This window comes from Bufo bufo, chromosome 6, assembly GCF_905171765.1.
Source record: "Bufo bufo chromosome 6, aBufBuf1.1, whole genome shotgun sequence".
Classification (NCBI taxonomy): domain Eukaryota; kingdom Metazoa; phylum Chordata; class Amphibia; order Anura; family Bufonidae; genus Bufo; species Bufo bufo.
Genome location: NC_053394.1, coordinates 175,711,262 through 175,730,933, shown reverse-complemented (window position 1 = coordinate 175,730,933; position 19,672 = coordinate 175,711,262). Strand labels below are relative to the sequence as shown.

At 42.9% G+C, this 19,672-nt stretch overlaps 1 protein-coding gene across 5 annotated transcripts in view; it reads left to right on the top strand.

Annotated features, from left to right (window-relative positions):
* The window catches only part of LOC121003392 (gastrula zinc finger protein XlCGF26.1-like), a 41,918-nt gene extending 22,833 nt beyond the window's left edge, over positions 1 to 19,085 (top strand). For 4 of the 5 annotated variants that reach the window (XM_040435216.1, XM_040435217.1, XM_040435215.1 and 1 more), the window contains exons 5-7: positions 2,182 to 2,288; positions 15,935 to 16,043; positions 17,529 to 19,085. In XM_040435216.1, the coding sequence (XP_040291150.1) occupies positions 2,182 to 2,288; positions 15,935 to 16,043; positions 17,529 to 19,027 (1,715 nt within the window). In that variant the 3' untranslated portion in view covers positions 19,028 to 19,085. The remainder of the gene's footprint in view (positions 1 to 2,181; positions 2,289 to 15,934; positions 16,044 to 17,528) is intronic. The other variant, XM_040435219.1, reaches the window with a different exon arrangement.
* The last annotated feature ends 587 nt before the right edge of the window (positions 19,086 to 19,672 follow it).

Sequence of the window (19,672 nt, the reverse complement as noted above, 5' to 3'; positions counted from 1 at the left end):
TACATAAGGATGTGTGGCAAAACTTGGCCAAATCTGAGGTGATAAGTCCTTCTACTTTTCTGTTGGATGGTGCTTTGCCGTTGACTGAAATAACTGCACTGTGTACACAAGGCAAAGCATCCAAATAAAGCGCTTACCTTGATGAACATATATAAGAGTATTTAAAATATTTTGCAACAATGACAATCGCATCTAATTTATTAAAAGGTGCATGAGCTTTGTGGTTGAACAATATTTTTTTTTTGTTTTTGTATTTTAACAATGGCACGATAAATTTGACTCGTCTGGGTTGGGAAACTTACAGTACACCTGAGATTCCTCCATTTAGATTGCATCAAAGTGACTGTGCCACTGTAGATCTCTGGGAAGCTGCTGCCTGCCACTGCCTGTCCTGCCTATTCATCACTTGTGCCTTCGTGAATTTTTGTTGCTGTCACAAAGCTGGTGTTGACCCACTGTGTCTCTAAATAGATATAACTTGGGCCTACTTTTAAGTTGCCCCCTGCTCTCTTCCCTTTAACCACTTACAGGGATCTGGATTCTGCTACAGGGGAACCACCAGGCTGCTACCTCTTGAAGTAGACTCTTTTCAGTGACAGCTGACCCAGACAGGTCAAGAGACATTGGTGCGTGGCACCCAAGGGACAGCCTGAAGCACAGTAAGTGGACAGACTGAAGTCAGGGCATGGAAGTCAGGCAGTAATCAGGTCAGGCAGCACAGGGTCCGATCCGGTAAACAGGCAGAGGTTGAGCACAAGAAATCAAAATTGAATAATAGCACACCTTTGCAGGACTAGAGAAACTAAGACCTATTGCTCAGGTATTGACTGGGGACAGATTTGAGTGTGTGTGCAGTAGCTTTAAGAGGCATAGAGAGCACATGTCCGTGCCCCAAAAAAGCATGAATTAGCAGAAGGAAGATAGCATGGGACTGAAGTGGACACACATCAGCGGTGGGCACTAACGGCTGGTGATACAGCTCTGCAGGAGAGTTAAGTATTTTGTCAGCCATGCCCACCGAGGGCAGGAAAAAGATGGCAACCCCAGACTGCCAGCATTACAGCCACTGTCACCAATCCTGACCACCCATGGTGCACAATACTGTGTGAACATGTTGCAAAATGTTCTGCACACTCAAGATTAAGGTGACCGCACTATATGGGGGCATTATAAGAAAGCAGAGCTTCACTTGCAATGCTAGAAAGAGGGAGCAGTCTTGGCAGTAAGGTGACGGCATTGTATGGGGGCATCTGGTACAGTACTGCTTGCCCACCAGTCCACTCATTCTCCTAGACTTGAATGGCTATGCCCCTTAGTAGGCCTCACGGCAGACAGTCTGTCAGTATCCGTTGGTCACACCAACTCTGGGCTGGTATATCCGTAGCCCACTCTGAACCAGCAATGGCTCCCATAGTTTCTTAGTCTCTTGTTTCAGCTATGCTTGGGCCCTGCTGAGCACCACCACTCAGGCTCCCTCAGTCTGCAGCTCAACAGTTTTTCTCATTGTGTCTACATTTGGATCAAATTGCTAAGCACTTCCTTGGCAGGCCCCTCTGGAACTACATGTGGTTACTCCACAATACCTTCTTCTGATACCAGCTCTCTCTTTTTATCAACTCTCCTGCCACCTTTCAGTGTACTGATGCAACACATAGTCCCAGAATGCTTGCCATATTTTCACTGACACATGCCACATCCTACCCCTCCAAGCTGGCAACTGGGCAACTGGTGCCCAGCAATACTCACAGAGTTTGGTGTTACCACCAAATTCAGAGGCATGTTAGCTCTTTAAAACACAATAAGTTAAATAGGTGCACAAACATTGGAGGATGCAAACTAGGCAACAATAACATTTAAATGTAAATACACTTTTAATGTAAGATGGTGAATTATGAGGGTGCCCTCACAATCACCAGGACAAGTTTCATGTCCTCATATGGATAGACAGCCTCAATTAGGACAGAATGGTAAGTCGATTTGGGAGTCTTAAACTTTGCTATTTGATAAATTAGGCTAAAAGTTGGTTTACACTCACTTTTCACGGCTGTTTTGCTGCTTTGGTTGAGTAGACAAATGTCACAAAATTTGGCTGAGTTTTATTTGTTTAAATCCATGCAGTTTTCACCAATCTCAGGTAATAACTCTATAATAATTTTAGGCCATTATGTTCCATCACTATAGGTGTGCCTTCTACAGATGAATCCAGTAAGGAAGAAAGACCAGAGAGATGTCCTAGTCCTCTATATTTCAAGCACTTTCCACATGAAAATGTCCCACAGGGTCACCAGGTAGATAGAGTTGCCAGATGCTGTATTGTATATGATGGTGTTTGATCTCTGGTTATGAATTTAATAATGAAGGAAGAAGATGGAGGATCACATGACATTAGAGGAAGTGGGGGTGGAGGACTTGCCCTGATGCAGGGCCGGTGCAAGGATTTTTGTCAACACAAGCGAATCTAGTCCATTTCTTGCCCCCCCCCCCCCTCATCATTTCACATTTCTGCCCCTCATGATTCATGTCCATTTCTTGCCCCCCCCCCCATCATTTCACATTTCTGCCCCTCATGATTCATGTCCATTTCTTGCCCCCCCACCCATCATTTCACATTTCTGCCCCTCATGATTCATGTCCATTTCTTGCCCCCCCCCCCCCCCCATCATTTCACATTTCTGCCCCTCATGATTCATGTCCATTTCTTGCCCCCCCCCCATCATTTCACATTTCTGCCCCTCGTGATTCATGTCCATTTCTTGCCCCCCCCATCATTTCACATTTCTGCCCCTCATGATTCATGTCCATTTCTTGCCCCCCCCCCCCCATCATTTCACATTTCTGCCCCTTATGATTCATGTCCATTTCTTGCCCCCATTCATGTGCTAATATCATAGTGCCATCCTCTCCCCCTGCCCCCTAATGTGCCAGTATCAAGTGCCTCTCTCCTCCCCCCTCCATGTGCCAGTATCATGGCGTCAATAGCCCCCCCCCCCCCCCCCCCATCGTGGCAGTAAAGTAACAGTCCGGTATTTAAAAAATACCAGACTCTAGTGTTGAAGATTTGGTGCTCGTGTTCTTATTTAGCCTGTCTTTCAGAAAAGTTTATGTTATAGATAACTTTGATACCTAGTGTACATCCATACACATGACAGCTGCCCCAGTACACTGTGTATGGATGTAGCAGTGCTGGGTGTGTTGGGGCAGCTGTCATGTGTATGGATGTAAACTAGGTATCAAAGTTACCTACAGTAGAAGTCTTATATATTTTTTTTTAAGTAACTGGCTATACAGCTCTCATAGCTGTGTGGGTAAGTGCATTGCCTCTGATGTGAAAGGTTGTGAATTCGAATCCCAGGAGAAACTTATCTGAAAGACATTCTAAATGAGATTTAAATACACCAGGGTCTCGTAGCTCAGAGAGCGTGTGTGTGTGTGTGTTTTTGTGTTGCTGCGGCTGCTGCCTCAGCCTGTCAGCTGCATGCCGCTCGCTCTGTGACTGAGACAGTGAGGGCAGGGGGGCGGCCGGGCTGCTCGGCAGGGTAAGTTAGCAAGTTAATTGTTTTCCGCCCCCCCTTCTCTGCGCCCTGAAGCAGATGCTTGGGCTGCCTTATGATAGAGCCGGCCCTGCCCTGATGGGCTCAGTATCTGACTGAGCCAATCGGGCAGGATTCAGGTAGTTCCTTTGCTGAGAACGACATAGAACGCCATTTTGTGTACAGTTTATGAGCTGGAAGAATGTGTTGGGGCAGGTCTAAGAAAAAGCAGTTGCAGACACATTCCACTAATCTAGCTGTACTAAGGAAACTATAGTGATTTATTTATTTTAAACAAGTTTCTACAGTTCATAGGCTCATTGCCAGCATTCCAATAGCATATGTTCTGCTCCAAATGCTGAACAATTGAACATTTTTCTTCTTCTAAAAACCAGTTAAAATTTACCATTCGTAATTGGAGATATCAGTGCATTATTAGACGTCAGTCTTAATAAGCCCCTGCGCTGGCAGTGGATTGCTGAAGTTATGTATAGACGCTGGCCTCTACATAACTTTGACGTAAACACTGCCGATTCTAAATGTAAGACGACTTTCTTGCTATCTTACATTTCGACCATTTTTTACTTCTTAACCAGGCGTAGAAAATGATAAATGAGACAGGCCTGGAAGAAGTTGCAGATTCTGCCGTACCATGGTGTGTGACAGAATCTGCGCCAGATATACGCGTATATCTGTTTGTAAATGACCTCCATAGTTTAGAGGTGCTGGTCTAACGTTCTTTTGTATTGAGAAAGGCTCTAATGTTGAGCTGAAACGTCAGGTCCATTTTCTTATTAAATATTGAACTTGCAGTCAGATATCCAATACTAGTACCTCCTGTTACTTATCTTGATACTTTTTACATTTCCATTGCTGCTGTATGTTTGTTTCTTTTGTATCGTACATTTGGGGGAGTGGCTTCCCCTATTTAGATCTTGCACTCCCCCCCATTTGCCTACTGCTTCTAATCAGAGTATCATATAACTGGATTCTACATTGCCTTGAATTTTGTAGGCCAAAAGGCCAGGAAAGGCAAGTCTTTTTGTGTACGTCCCATCAGTTAGAAGCCACCTTGTCATTAGTAGATGTGCCTGACACAGTTTTGATCAAACGTGCACAAAGCGCTTCTAATTTTCATAGAGTAAGTGTAACAGTTATGCAATCTACTTTTATTCGTGTTCCCAGTGTTTGCATGTGTCTTTGTGCATAAAGCAGCTTATTTTGCTTTTACATTGCAGCTATGGTAGTTTGCACCTGAACCCCTCTTTTTATACATAGTTTGGAGGTGCTAGTCTAACTGCGGCTCTCCAGCTGTTGTAAAACTACAACTCCCACCATCCCCTGCTGTAGGCTGATAGCTGTAGATAGTGTGGGCATGCTGGGGATTGTAGTTTTGCAACATCTGGAGAGCCTCAGTTTGGCCATCCCTGATCCAGAGAATAGGACATCAGTTACAAAGTTTTAACCTTAAGGACCAGGACGTTTTTTGGAAATTTGACATGTGTCACTTTATGTGGTAATAACTTTGGAACTCTTTTAGTTATCCAAGCCATTCTGAGATTGTTTTCTTGTGACACATTGTACTTCATGATAGTGGAAAATTTGAGTCAATATAATTCACTTTTATTTATTTTAAAGTCCCAAATGTACAGAAAATTTGGAAAATCACAATTTTTTACATTTGAATTTCTCTGCTTTAAGGCAGATAGTGATACATCATAACAGTTATTACAGTTCCCAAAACCCACTTTTTTAAGAACTAGTTCAGTTATGAAGCCATTTTGTGGGGTTTACATAGTGGAAACAACCTATAAATTACCCCAATTTAGGAACTACACTCAAGTTATTCAAAACTGATTTTACAAACTTTAACTTTTTAGGTGTTCCACAAAAATTAAAGGAAAAGGGAGAAAAAAAATTAATTTTACTTTTTTTTGGCAGGTTTTCCATTTTAATCCATTTTTTCCTGTAACACTTCAAGGGTTAACAGCCAAAGAAAAATCAATATTTATTACCCTGATTCTGCAGTTTACAGAAACACCCCACATGTGGTCGTAAACTGCTGTAAGTGCACATGGCAGGGCGCAGAAAGAAAGGACATTTATAGCCCCCCGATGCACCCCTAGAGTAGAAACTCCAAAAAAGTTACCCCGTTTTGTAAATTATGGGATAAGGTGACAGTTTTATTGGTACTATTTTGGGGTACATATGGTTTTTGATTGCTCTATGTATTACGCTTTGAAGCTTTGTTTATTTTTTGTTATTTTACGGCGTTCACCTGACAGGGTAGATCATGTGCTATTTTTATAGAGCAGGTTGTTACAGATGCAATAATATCAAATATGTCTACTTAAAATTTTCATTTTTTTTCAGGTTGACTTGGGGCTGCCAAGGCAACCATCGGGTCCCTGTCACCGCATTGCGGGGACCTGGTGGATCAAGAGAGGGAGCACGAACCTTCCATATGCCGTGGTCAGCGCTGACTGCTGGTGGATGTAGCAGGGGTCTGGCTTTCAGTAACAGCCGGACCCCTGCCGCTGATTGCGGCACCATGTGTGGGGCAGGGGAAAGAACCCAGGATGAAAATGCTCGTCCTGGGGCGCAAAGTATCGGCAATTTATGACGAGCATTCTTGTCCTAGGTCCTTAAGGAGTTAACCAGTTCCCGACTGCCCATTGACTATAAATGTCCTGGGCGTCCGTTCAGAGATCACCGCTGCTGAGTGGAGAGCTCGCTGTCAGCAGAGCAACCCATAGAGAAAGCAGGGATGGTTCCTCAGCATTGTACAAGCTCTCTGGGGGTTGTATTCCCCCTGTAACTGGGGCTACTATGTCTGTCCCAGTTATAGGAGAAATCTGCAGTAAAAACAAATGTAATGTTAAATGTCCCCCAACGGTCTTCTATGACCTTATAGGGGACACCAAGTGTAAATTAAAATATATAAATAAATCAAGTAATTAAAAAATTGTAAAAAGAAAAAATAGACATATTTGGTATCCCTGCTTCTGTAACAACCAGCTCTATGAAAATATCCCATTATCTACCCCATCAGGTAAACGCCATAAAAAAATTAATAAAAATTATGCCTAAACAGCTATTTTTTCACCTCATCCCAAAAACATATCAAACTATAAAAAAATTGTGTATACCCCAAAATGGTACCAATGAAAATGTCACCTCATCCTGCAAAAAAATAAGCCCTCACACAAGACCATCACCATAAAAATAAAAATAAAATGACTCAAAATGGCGACAAAAACTTTTTTCCAAAAATGCTCTTATATAAAAACTGAAAAAAGATCACACTATTTACCCCATCAGGTGAACCCCATAGAAATAGGACTTGAGGGGATCAAGGTTATAGTTAGTTTGTTCTTGTTAGATAGACAGCTCACCTTATACTGATATTTGTAAGGGTGCCAGGATTGGCAGCATCAATGCAGATGCCCTGGTATCCAGGAACAGAGAAAGAGAAACATATAATAGAATGTTACCCTTTACCCATGAAGAAGACATGGGTTGTTGTTGATGCAAAACACAATGTGCGCATCTATAAACGTGGCTGTGTCCACGAAAGTATGTTTATGTTTATCTTTTATGTACTGAAAATACAATAAAAAGATTGAAATATAAAGGGTTAACAACAGTTCTAAAATCTGTTTAGAATAAATTGAGGGGTTTGGGGACATTTCTGGGTGGTTTATATTATATAAGCTCCTGAAAGTGAAAAATTGTCTTTTAAGTATCTAAAAAAAATTTTTTTATTACATTCCCAAAAGGATGCCAGCATAAAGTGGACATATGGTGAATGTTAATTATTAACAATTTTGTGATATATTTTACCTTTATTTATATAACAAATCCAAAATTGATAAAAATATGGAAGAATTCACAAATTTCAAAATTTCTATCTCTCTGCTTTTAAGACAGATATGTCTTAAAAGCAGAGAGATAGCAATTTTGAAATTTGTGAATTTTTCCATATTTTTATCAATTTTGGATTTGTTATATAAATAAAGGTAAAATATATTGATGCAAATTTACTACTAATATGAAGTACAATGTGTCATAAGAAACCAGTCTCAGAATGGCTTGGATTAGTAAAAGCATTCCAAAGCTATTGCCACATAAAGTGACACATGTCAGATTTGCAAAATTAGGCTTGGTCAGGAAGAGGGGTAAATTGCCTGGTATGGAAGTGGGTAAATGACTCATAAAACGTCTGCACAACAGAGTAGTGCAAAACAAAAGAGTCAGAATGTTGGTAGGAGCAGCACCAGCTATCTGACCAGTAATAGTAGTTGACCACAGTTCTCCCTGACTTCCGATTATTATTGAGGACAAAGAGGATGAGATTGTGAACTGGATGGCTCACTCCTCCTCTCATTTATAGTAGGATCATATGAATGTCACTTCTGAGTGCCTTCCTCCTGGCAAGCCCAGAGAAGTCTTTCAAATGCATCCTCTCTTTCTTCACTGCCCCCTCCTAGTGGGGCACCTCCTTTTTTTTTACTAAGAGCCAACAAACCCTGTGTGCTATGGAAGATACTCAAGATGATCTCCCTGTTGATGTCTGATATAAGAACACTGTGTTTGGACTGCCATGAGGATTAGGGTCAGGCAGAGGACCCCATGCATAGCTGTGGTAGTAGTGGTGGTAGTAGTGACACTTGTAGTCATAGTGGTGGTGATAGGGGCAGCGATAATGACAGTGGCATTTGGGGCAAATACAGAGCAGGGAATGGGAGAGGGCCAAGGAGCCCACAATGACATATCACAGTCTGATAAAACTGGCATGGAGGGTCAGGATGATGATTGTGTTGAACAGTACCTCGGCTCCGGATCAGGGTGCTGAGGAGGAGGGTGGCAGCTGCAATGGCAATAAAGAGCAGAGGCAAAGTATATGGCCAGAACCTCCCAGAAAACTCCCAGGGCCAGATATGCTTCTGCTATGGTCAGCTGGGGAACTGGTGATGCCGCTGATACTGTGGGTGTATGCTCAAAACATGCCACACCTAAGCCAAGCTTGGCTGCTGCTAGCTCTATGCCAAGTGTGTATCCCCTGCCTGGCAGTTTTTCTCCACAGTACCGGAAGACAAAAGCATTGCCGTGTGCAAGATCTGCAGGATTAGAATAAGTCGTAAGAAATCAAACACAAACGTAGGCACCATAGCTCTATTGCAGCACATAATGTTGCATGACCAGTTACTGCGGGGAAAATAGAAGTGGCCACCAGCTAGCGCAACAAAAATGTGCTCCTTCTCGTCCAGGAGATAGTCCGCATTTCAGCCATTCTTAAATGGCATGGAACGTTGTTCTGGACTTGAGGCAACAGAACAGTCTGCCCAGGGGTCAAGTCCTGGGAAAAAAAGTGTGGGAACTCACCCAAGATCCAGCCCCCCCGTCAGTGCCTCTCATCACCCCCCCCCCCCCCCGTCAGTGCCTCTCCATCAGCCCCCCCCCCGTCAGTGCCTCTCATCAGCCCCCCCCGTCAGTGCCTCTCATCAGCCCCCCCGTCAGTGCCTCTCATCAGCCCCCCCGTCAGTGCCTCTCATCAGCCCCCCCGTCAGTGCCTCTCATCAGCCCCCCCCGTCAGTGCCTCTCATCAGCCCCCCCCGTCAGTGCCTCCCATCAGCCCCCCCCCGTCAGTGCCTCTCATCAGCCCCCCCGTCAGTGCCTCTCATCAGCGCCCCCCCTGTCAGTGCCTCTCATCAGCCCCCCCCGTCAGTGCCTCTCATCAGCCCCCCCCCCGTCAGTGCCTCCCATCAGCCCCCCCCGTCAGTGCCTCTCATCAGCCCCCCCCGTCAGTGCCTCCCATCAGCGCCCCCGTCAGTGCCTCTCATCAGCCCCCCCCCCGTCAGTGCCTCTCATCAGCGCCTCTCATCAGCGCCCCCCCCCCCCCGTCAGTGCCTCTCATCAGCGCCCCCCCCGTCAGTGCCTCTCATCAGCGCCCCCCCCTGCTGAAAAAAAAAAAAAAACACTTACACTTACCTCTCCTGCTCCTGGACGCAGACGCTCCTCTTCTACTGCTGTAGGCTGCGCACGGAGTGACGTCACAGAGCGACTCACTCGGCTCCTGTGCGCAGCCCTCACAGCCGACAGCCGAGGATCAGGAAGGCGGCGGTGAGTACAAAGCCTTCACCGCTTCCTCCTGGTCCTTTTGCCCTGAAAGGGAACGGCGTTCCTGCCATGAAAAAAGTGCAGGAACGCCGTTCCCACGCGTTCCCCCTTGACTCGACCCCTGAGTCTGCCATTGCACTGCTTGATCCACGAAGTTCCAACTCACCGGAATTCCACCTTGCATATGCTAGAATGTCTGTACGAGCAGGGCAAAGTGGTGAATAATTTTGCCATGCATCAGACCTCCTCAGCAGGGAGTTTGTATTGTTTCGAGGGTAGGCAGTGAAAGCACTTCAGAGTGTGGGTAAACAGTTTGAAGGTTCTCTAAGGGATGCTATTCTGAAGTATCTCAATGAAAATAGGCGTATTACACTGTATCAGCATAACTTCATGAGGATTCGGTCATGTCAAACCAATTTATACAGTTTCTATGAGGAGGTAAGTTATAGACTTGATTGGGGTGAGTCAATGGATGTCATATATCTTGACTTTTCCAAAGCATTTGATACTGTGCCACATAAAAAGCTAGTACATAAAATGAGAATGCTTGGACTGGGAGAAAATGTGTGTATGTGGGTAAGTAACTGGCTTAATGATAGAAAACAGAGGGTGGTTATTAACGGTACACACTCAGATTGGGTCACTGTCACTAGTGGAGTACCTCAGGGGTCAGTACTGGGCCCTATTCTCTTCAATATATTTATTAATGATCTTGTAGAAGTCTTGCACAGTAAAATATATTTTTTTGCTGCTGACACTAAACTGTGTGAAGTAATTAACAAGGTAGAAGACAGTAGACTGCTAGAGATGGATCTGGTTAGATTGGAGGCTTGGAAAAGGAGCATATATGCAAGTGATGAGAACATAGTCCTGACAATTTACAAATCACTAGTCAGACCACACATGGAGTACTGTGTACAGTTCTGGGCTCCTGTGAACAAGGCAGACATAGCAGAGCTGGAGAGGGTTCAGAGGAAGGCAACTGAAAGTAGTAACTGGAATGAGTGAACTACAGGACTCAGAAAGATTATTAAAATTAGGGTTATTCAGTTTAGAAAAAAGACGAGTGGGGAGATTTAATAACTATGTAGAAATACATAAGGACAAGAAAATTTAGACTAGCACATCCAAAGTCACAGGTGCACATCCATAAAGCTAACATGCAGATAGCAAACAAAATACGTATAGCAGCACACTTATACATGCAAACAATAGAACTAGGGATTAGAGATTATTCTGGATTACAGTGGTTACTCTACATGAAAAATGGAAGCTCTTCACGCACATTTTTGATCAAATGTGTCACGGCTCTCATAGTGCCAGAGGCTCTAATGTGCTGCATATACTGAATGTACTAAGTCAGCCTTAAAGAGGACCTTTCACCGATTCTTACCCTATGAACTAACTATACAGACATGTGGAGCGGCGCCCGGGGATCTCACTGCACTTACTATTATCCCCGGGCGCCGCTCCGTTCTGCCGTTATGCCCTCCGGTATCTCCGCTCACTAAGTTATAGTAGGCGGAGATACCAGTCCCTAAGTTATGGTAGGCGAAGTCTGCCCTAGCGCTGGCCAATCGCAGCGCAGAGCTCACAGCCTGGGAGGTTATTTTCTCCCAGGCTGTGAGCTATGCAATGCGATTGGCCAGCGCTACAGAAGAACAAGGGCAGACTCCGCCTACCATAACTTAGGGAACGGAGATACCGGAGGACATAGCAGGAGAACGGAGCGGCGCCCGGAGATAATAGTAAGTGCAGTGAGATCCCCGGGCGCCGCTCCACATGTCTGTATAGTTAGTTCATAGGGTAAGAATCGGTGAAAGGTCCTCTTTAAGAACTGTACAGATAGGCTGGCGTTATCGCTACACACTCATCACTAGAGTGTTGTAGTACTACACCTGAGTCAGCGCTAAAGATAGCACAGATAGGCTGGCGCTATCGCTACATACTCACCACTAGAGTGTTGTAGCAATACATCTGAACTAGACTGTGTATGGTACTCTTTGCTCCTGATGAAATACCGATTAATATCGGCAGGGAAACGCTTCGAGCAATAGAATGCACCTACTTATGTTCAGTTTCAAGAGACTAATGATATTTGCAGAGCCGCTGTTTTAGTTGAGGGACAGTCCATTCAGCAATCACTAGGGGTCGTGTCCTTTGCTACAGTGTATGTAGCGGGGCTAATAGATGAGTAAGGACAGACCATACAAAGTGACTGAGTTAGGATTAAACTACCTCACTAATCCTATGGGCTTTATGTAGATCCCACAACAAAATAGGGAGACGTTTTTGTGGCAGTGTCAGTTGAGGAGATAGTATTTATACAGATTTTCTATGCTCCGGCTCACATCATTAACCTGACTGTTAGATTTGGTGGAGAACCTACTTTTAATAATATATCTAATAAAAATGTTTTTAATGTACTTTATTCAGGCAGTTAACAGCAAACATGTGTCAGGCCTATCTACCAACGTCAAGGTGGCTTCTCCAGATGGATACCTAACACTAACAGAACTGAGCCTAACTTAACCCTACAATGTTCAGGGCAGTGTGGGATCCAGATATATTTATACTCTGCTTAGAAGTCCTGGGCAGATGGGCGGGGAGTGCTTAATCTAAAAGGAGGCAGCTACCCTCCAAACACAACGCAAACAAATTTAGACTAGCACCTCCAAAGTCACAGGTGCACATCATAGTTACATAGTTAATACGGTTGAAAAAAGACATAAGTCCATCAAGTTCAACCAAGGGATAGGTGAAAATGCGAATCCCAGAAGGAATTGAGACATCCATAAAGCTAACATTCAAACAGCAAACAAAATACTTATGGCACTTATACTCTGCTTAGAAGTCTGAATGTTAGGTTTATGGATGTGCACCCATGACTTTGGATGTGCTAGTCTAAATTTTCTTGGAGTGTGTTTGGAGGGTAGCTGCCTCCTTTTAGATTAAGCACTCCCCACCCATCTGCCCAGGGCTTCTAAGCAGAGTATAAATATACATAGTTCTTACACCGCCCTGAACACTGTAAACTTAGGTTAGGCCCAGGAGAGGCAGTTCTGTTAGTGTTAGGCACCCATCTGCAGAAGCCACCTTGATGTTGGTAGATGGGTCCAACCCATGTTTGATCAAAAATGTGCACAAAGAGCTTCCATTTTTCATGTATAGTAGGTAGAAGTGCCTGACACATGTTTGATCAAAAATGTGCGCAAAGAGTTTGCATTTTTCATGTATAGTACCACTGTAATCCAGAATATTTTCTAATCCCTAGTTCTATTGCTTGCATGTATAACAGTGTGCTGCCGTACATATTTTGTTTGCTATCTGCATGTTAGCTTTATGGACGTGCACTTGTGACTTTGGATGTTCTAGTCTAAATTTTCTTGCAGTGTGTTTCGAGGGTAGCTGCCTCCTTTTAGATTAAGCACTGTCCATTCATCTGCCCAGGGTTTCTAAGCAGAATATAAATATAGTTGGTTCTTACACCGCCCTGAACATTGTAGGCTTAAATTAGGCCCAGGAGAGGCAGTTCTGTTAGTGTTAGGTATCCATCTGCAGAAGTGACCTTGATGTTGGTAGATGGGTCCGACTCATGTTTGATCAAAAATGTGCGCAAAGAGCTTCCATTTTTCATGTATAGTAGGTATAGTACCACTGTAATCCAGAATAATCTCTAATCTCTAGTTCTATTGTTTGCATGTATAAATGCAAATATATTTATACCTAGGATTGTGACTGTGATGAGGGGACATCCCCTACGTCTAGAGGAAAGAAGGTTTCTACGCAAACAGTAAGAGCATTGAGACTATGGAACTCTCTGACTGAGTAGGTGGTGATGGTGAATTCACTAAAAGAGGGGCCTGGATGTATTTCTGAAGTGTTATAATATTACAGGTTATAGTTACTAGATTTCTGGAGAGGGGTCGTTGATACAGGGAGTTGTTCTGATTGCGAGATTGGAGTCGGGAAAGGAATTTTTTTCTGCTTAAATGAGGAAAATTGGCTTCTACCTCACTGTTTTTTTCCCCCCTTCCACCGGATCAGCTTGTATGATAACAGGCTGAACTGGATGGATGGATGTCTTTTTTTAGACTAACAAACTATGTTACTATTTTATGTCTGTCATGTACTGAGGCACTTCAAATAAGCCACCAGATTTGTCAGTAGGAACAACTGCATCATAAACAATGTTGTTCCCCTGATACTTATCTCAGAGAAGATGCTTATGCTGATGTAACAGTGTAAACAGTTTGTCCATCTTGCTGACTTCCCTGAAGCTGTTTGGGACCCACACAGATAAAGCCCCATGGAGTTAGAAGTGGAAGATGAAGAGCTGCACTGGAGGAAGAGGAGTCACTTGTGCTGGAGGGCGAGGCTGATGATGACAATGATGACACTGGCCATGATGACAAATTATCTAATAATCTCCTGCCACCTCCGCTACTGCAAGCAGTAGAAGCCGCAGCAGCAGCCAATTCAATATTATCAACAAAATGGAGAAATATTTCCACCTGCTACGCTAATCAGCAAAAAGAGATGCATCTCCTGAACATCCAGTCCTACCTAGACTCTGAACTTTCTTCAGCGCATACCGTATTCCCTGACCCCATGGACTTCTGGGCAGGTGGACTGGAACAGTGGCAAGAAATGGCCCTAGTGTGCTCTCTCTGTACTGTCTTGGTATCATCTCAGAGACTGTTTTTAGTACGGCAGGTGACATCATCATCACACCTAAAAGGACAAAGTTGTCCTCCAGTGTACTAATCATCACTTTTGTCAAAATGAATGAGGCATGGATTTAAGGATGCTCACACAACTCTGGCTGAGGCCGATGAATAGATCTACCCTTGCTTATCGTGCCCCATCATGCCACTGCCATGGTCTGCCTGCCTACCATCATGTTCCGTAGCATATGGTTGCTACTTCCGCCATCATACCACTGTCTGCCTGCCTACTATCATGTTCTGTACCTTATGGCTGCGGCTGCCACCACAGATACTTCCTGCTGTTAATTCCCTTACTGCCACTTCTGTTACCCTTATTGCTATTACAATTACTCCTACACAGCCGCTACTACTACTACCCCAACACAGCGGCACATATTTCTACTTACTACCATGTCTGTTCCATGCTGTACTGCTACTGCTGGCGCCACTATTGCTTCCACTATTACTCCCTCAAACCTTACCTTTTCCACACTGTACTGCTGCTGCTCCCAAATAAAAGGGAATTTTTTTTTCCAGGCTTGTTCAACTTCGGAACAAGCCAGTTTCCTCTGACAATTAACACTTGTGTGTGTATAAATACAGGCAAGCATTCTGCCCCCATTAATACATAATTTTTGGGCGCTTGTGCAGAACAAACCACTTTCTTATGACATCATCAATGTGTGTGTGTGTGTGTGTATAAACAGGTGCAGGGATCATCTACTCCCATTAAGGCATAATTTTGGAAACTTTGTCCCAACAAACCATCTTTCTTACTCATAACACGGCGTGTTTAAACACCATCTACCCCAATAAGGGACAATTTTCAGCATGTTTATAATGTGAAAAAGCATGCGACAGCGTAGTTTGTTTTTAAGCACTCTGTTTATTAGCACCATCAACCATGCTTTTACCCTTAGCTACAGTATGTATGTCAGTGTCATTCTGATATTATCTGCTATTGCTGTCATTTCATTCAAGAGCTTAAAAGGAGGGGGTGGTAAGAGCAAATCAAAATTCTTAAAAATTGTAAAAAAAAAAAAAAAAGAGGTATAAAAAAACAAAATCCCAGGAGACCTCAGACTGCCATATACCGATTTTCAAGCCAATTGGAGAATAGACATAAATACAAATTTTTTTATGTATTTTTTTTATTCGATGAAAGAAGAATTTCTCTAATTGAAATATGTTGAAAAATTTTCAGACATGAAATAATGACTTTATTTATTTTACACAATTATTTAGCAGTGACATATTCCACAGCACTTTACAACCATTCGCATCACGCTGTCCCTAATGGGGCTCACAAACTAAGTTCCCTATCAGTATGTCTTTAGAGTGTGGGAGAAAACCCACGGGGAGAACATGCAAACTCCGTGCAGATGCTGTCATTGGTCAGATTCGAACCTAGAATCACAGCACTGCAAGGCACCAGTGCTAACCACTTCATTAGCTACCTATCTGATGTAGTTATATACTGCTTCCATCAAAAATGTTGTCAAGATAGTTAGCTTTCTAAACTTCTCTAACTGCTTTTATAATTGTGCGTCCTTTATTTCGTATGTGGTGAATTAGGTTATAGATGTGAGTGATATAAAATCTGAAGACATAATTGAAGAAGAGAGCTATGTGGGTGTAACTCAGCTGTGTACGGTAGAAGATATTCCTACAAATATTAACACTGGTAAGTGAAAATCATAAATGTTGGGAAAAGTCCCATATTCATAGGTCATGTCAAGCGGCAGAGAGTCAGAATCAAGGAATCAGGCAGAAGTCAGTACACAAGCAGACAAATGGTTTATAGAACCTTAGCAGGATCTAGCACCCCCTCTGTACCCCAGATTTATGAATAGAAGTTCACACCCAAGGGATAGAAAAGGTCTTGGTTTACTATATCTTATTGGGACCTATCCCATGGCAGCATAAGTCTCTCATGGGAGCCGCTCCCCAGCTTCCAAGATGGCCACAATGCCAGTATGTGGGAGCCAAGTGATCCCGGTCGCGCCGACCCTTCTGAGCCCTCAAGGCCTTCTAGTCCAGTACTGGTCCTGAGGAGTGGGGTACATGTGCAAAAAATGTGAGATAATTCCTTTTTATCCTAAGCCTGGGATTTTTTATTTTTTATAGTTTAGATACCAAAAGTTCCTAGGAAGGCTGCAGTGGGAGGTTGTGAAGTATATCTTCTCCTCTACCTTGATCCTCTGTAAGCTTTGTTTGGAAGGATGATGGTAATGCAAAAAAAAATTGAAAAGGGAAAAATAGGGAGTGAAAAACAAAAATGAAAAAAACTCCAGGGCTAAAAGGCCTAAAGGAGGTGCAGCTCTGATTTATCTCTGTCTCCTTCAAAGTTTTCCCTGCACAGAGGCAACTGGATGTGCAGGAAACTGCAGCATGGGCACGATCACTTGGCGTTTTGAGTGCCAAAAGTGGTGCATCATTAAAGAGAGCATATAGGGTAGTTAATATATTTTAGGGACAGTTATGTACAGGTATGTCCCTATATACTGTATAGCAGCTTCCCCCTGCACTGCCTGTAATAAGCGCTTACTGCTCGGCCAGGCATCGCTCCTGGCGGCTGGTTGATTAGTCAGCACACCAGGAGTGCAAGGGGAAAGCTCACTGACATCGCTGGCCACGCTGGTCAGTGAGCATAAAGTTAGTGTATACTGTAAGCCTATATTTAAAAAGGGGGGAAATGTATGTTTAATTTAAACACATTAGGCTCCTGTCCCCACCAGGCTGTGAGGGAGCAGGGCAGAGGCCCACAGCTCTCTCTAGTCAGCATAGTACTATGCTGAGGGAAGACGGGTGACACTCATATGAAAGAGCGCTGCTAAGGGACATTTCAGCCCAAGTTTTCTAGCATAAATAAACGTTTTCCCTAAATAAAGTATATTACAAAAATGTTCCCTGTCACTGTCCCTACATATTAGCAAAAATTAAAATATAAAATTTAAATGGCAGCTACACTTTAACAATAATTATAATGTTTACACTTGTTTCACAGGTAGGTTTCAGAACAGGTATGTAAACCCAGTTGGCAAACAAGGATATTTGGTGCTGCATGAAAGATGCGGGCCCTTAGTCATTATATAGGGAAAGTTTTTATAAAATATAAGCTTTATTCTGATTTGCAAAACAATGACATAAAATCTGCTTCTATTTCCAGGAGATGAAAGCACCAAAAACTTTCCAGGAAATCTCCTTTTCTCCCCTGCTTATGAAGTAAAATATAACAATATCAAAGAAGAGAACCACAGAGAAGATTCTGCAACCTGTCTTACTACAAGTATACTCTTAGTCCTTCACAGCAGCGATCAACCTAATGATCCCACTAATCACAAGGAACCTTCATCTGGTCAGCCATTGATTGTTAAACAAAGTACAGAAGATCCAGGAAGTAAAATATTTCCATGTTCTGAATGTGGGAAATGCTTTACAAGGAAGTCAAATGTTATTAAACATCAGAGAACTCACACAGGGGAGAAGCCATTTTCATGTCCACAATGTAAGAAATGTTTTAGCCAAAAGTCAGATCTTCGTAACCATCAGGTAGTCCATACGGGGGAAAAGCCGTTTCCATGTTCTATGTGTGGGAAATTCTTCACAAGGAGGTCAAGTGTTGTTGAACATCAGCGAACTCACACAGGGGAAAAGCCATTTTCATGTCTAAAATGTAAGAAAAGTTTTAGCCAAAAGTCAGATCTTCTTAACCATCAGGTAGTTCATACAGGGGAGAAGCCATTTTCATGTTCTGAGTGTGAGAAATGCTTTACAAGGAAATCAAGCGTTATTTATCATATGAGAACCCACACAGGGGAGAAGCCACATTGTTGTCCAGACTGTGGAAAATGTTTTAGCCAGAAGTCAAATTTTGTTACACATCGACTAACCCATATGGAGGAGAAGCCATTTTCATGTTCAGAATGTGGAAAGCATTTTATAAAGAAATCAGATCTTGCTACACATCAGAAATGGCACACAGGGGAGAAGACATATTCATGTTCTGAGTGTGGAAAAATTTTTCAAAGGAAATCGTGTCTCATTGATCATCAGAGAATTCACACAGGGGTAAAACCATTTTCATGTCCAGAATGTGGCAAATGTTTTAGCCTGAAGTCCGATCTTGCTAAACATCATTTAATCCACACAGGGATGAAGCCATTTTCATGCTTGGAGTGTGGGAAATGTTTTACTAGGAAATCATATCTTATTGAACATCGTAAACAACACACAGGAGAAAAACCATATTCATGTCCAGAATGTGGGAAATGTTTTAGTCACAAGTATAGTCTTGTAAAACATCAGGAAATTCATACAGGCGAAAAACCATTTTCATGTAAGGAATGTGGGAAATGCTTCACAAGAAAATCAAGTGTTGTTGAACATCAGAGAATTCACACAGGAGAAAAGCCATATTCATGTTCAGAATGTGGAAAATGTTTTATAAATAAATCGAGTTTGGTTACTCATCAAAAAAGTCACACAGGAGAGAAGCCATTTTCATGTTCTGAGTGCGGGAAATGCTTCACAAGAAAATCAAGTCTTATTGAACATCTGATAATTCACACTCAGAAGAAGACATTTTCATGTTCAGAATGTGGGAACTGTTATAAACATAGATCAGCTCTTGCTCAGCATAAGAAGCGCATCCATTTTAATGATTAGACTACAAAATGTTTAACTGTACCTAAATGTTTTAGATTTAGAGTGAAAGAGAAATAAAGTGTTAGACATTTTCCTCAAATTTGCTCAAACTTTACATTTACTCCAGTGTCTGTATCCCATTGGATGGCGTAAAACTGAGGTGCCAAACAGAACCTGGCTCCTTGCATGGCTCCAGACTCTATTCTGCCTTATCTGCATACACTCCCAATCCTTAATCTTTATGGCTTGGGTAAAGTTTACAAGCAGTGTGTCGTGCCTTTCCTTCCAAGCCATAATCAAGGTCCTGGAACCGCACTGTCCTTGTACAGCAGAGTGTTCTGGAAATGGCAGGTGGCCCCACACAATTTGATCAAAATGTGCACTGTGTAAATATACAATTACCTGAAAATGTCTGGACAGATTCCATAAAGAAATTTCTTGAAATGGTCCTTAATAAGAAATCATTAGGCCTCTTCTTTACGTGTAATATCCAGGAGAGACTGCAAAGAAAAAATGGGGTCAGTCAGCACATCCCAATGCGCAGGAGCACGTCGCCGCGGCTAGAGACACAAAGAAAAAAACACAATGCAACAGCACTCTGCAAACACAAATAACGTACAATAATGCTATAGTTATCGAAAATATTCTGGTGCTAATGCTACGCTT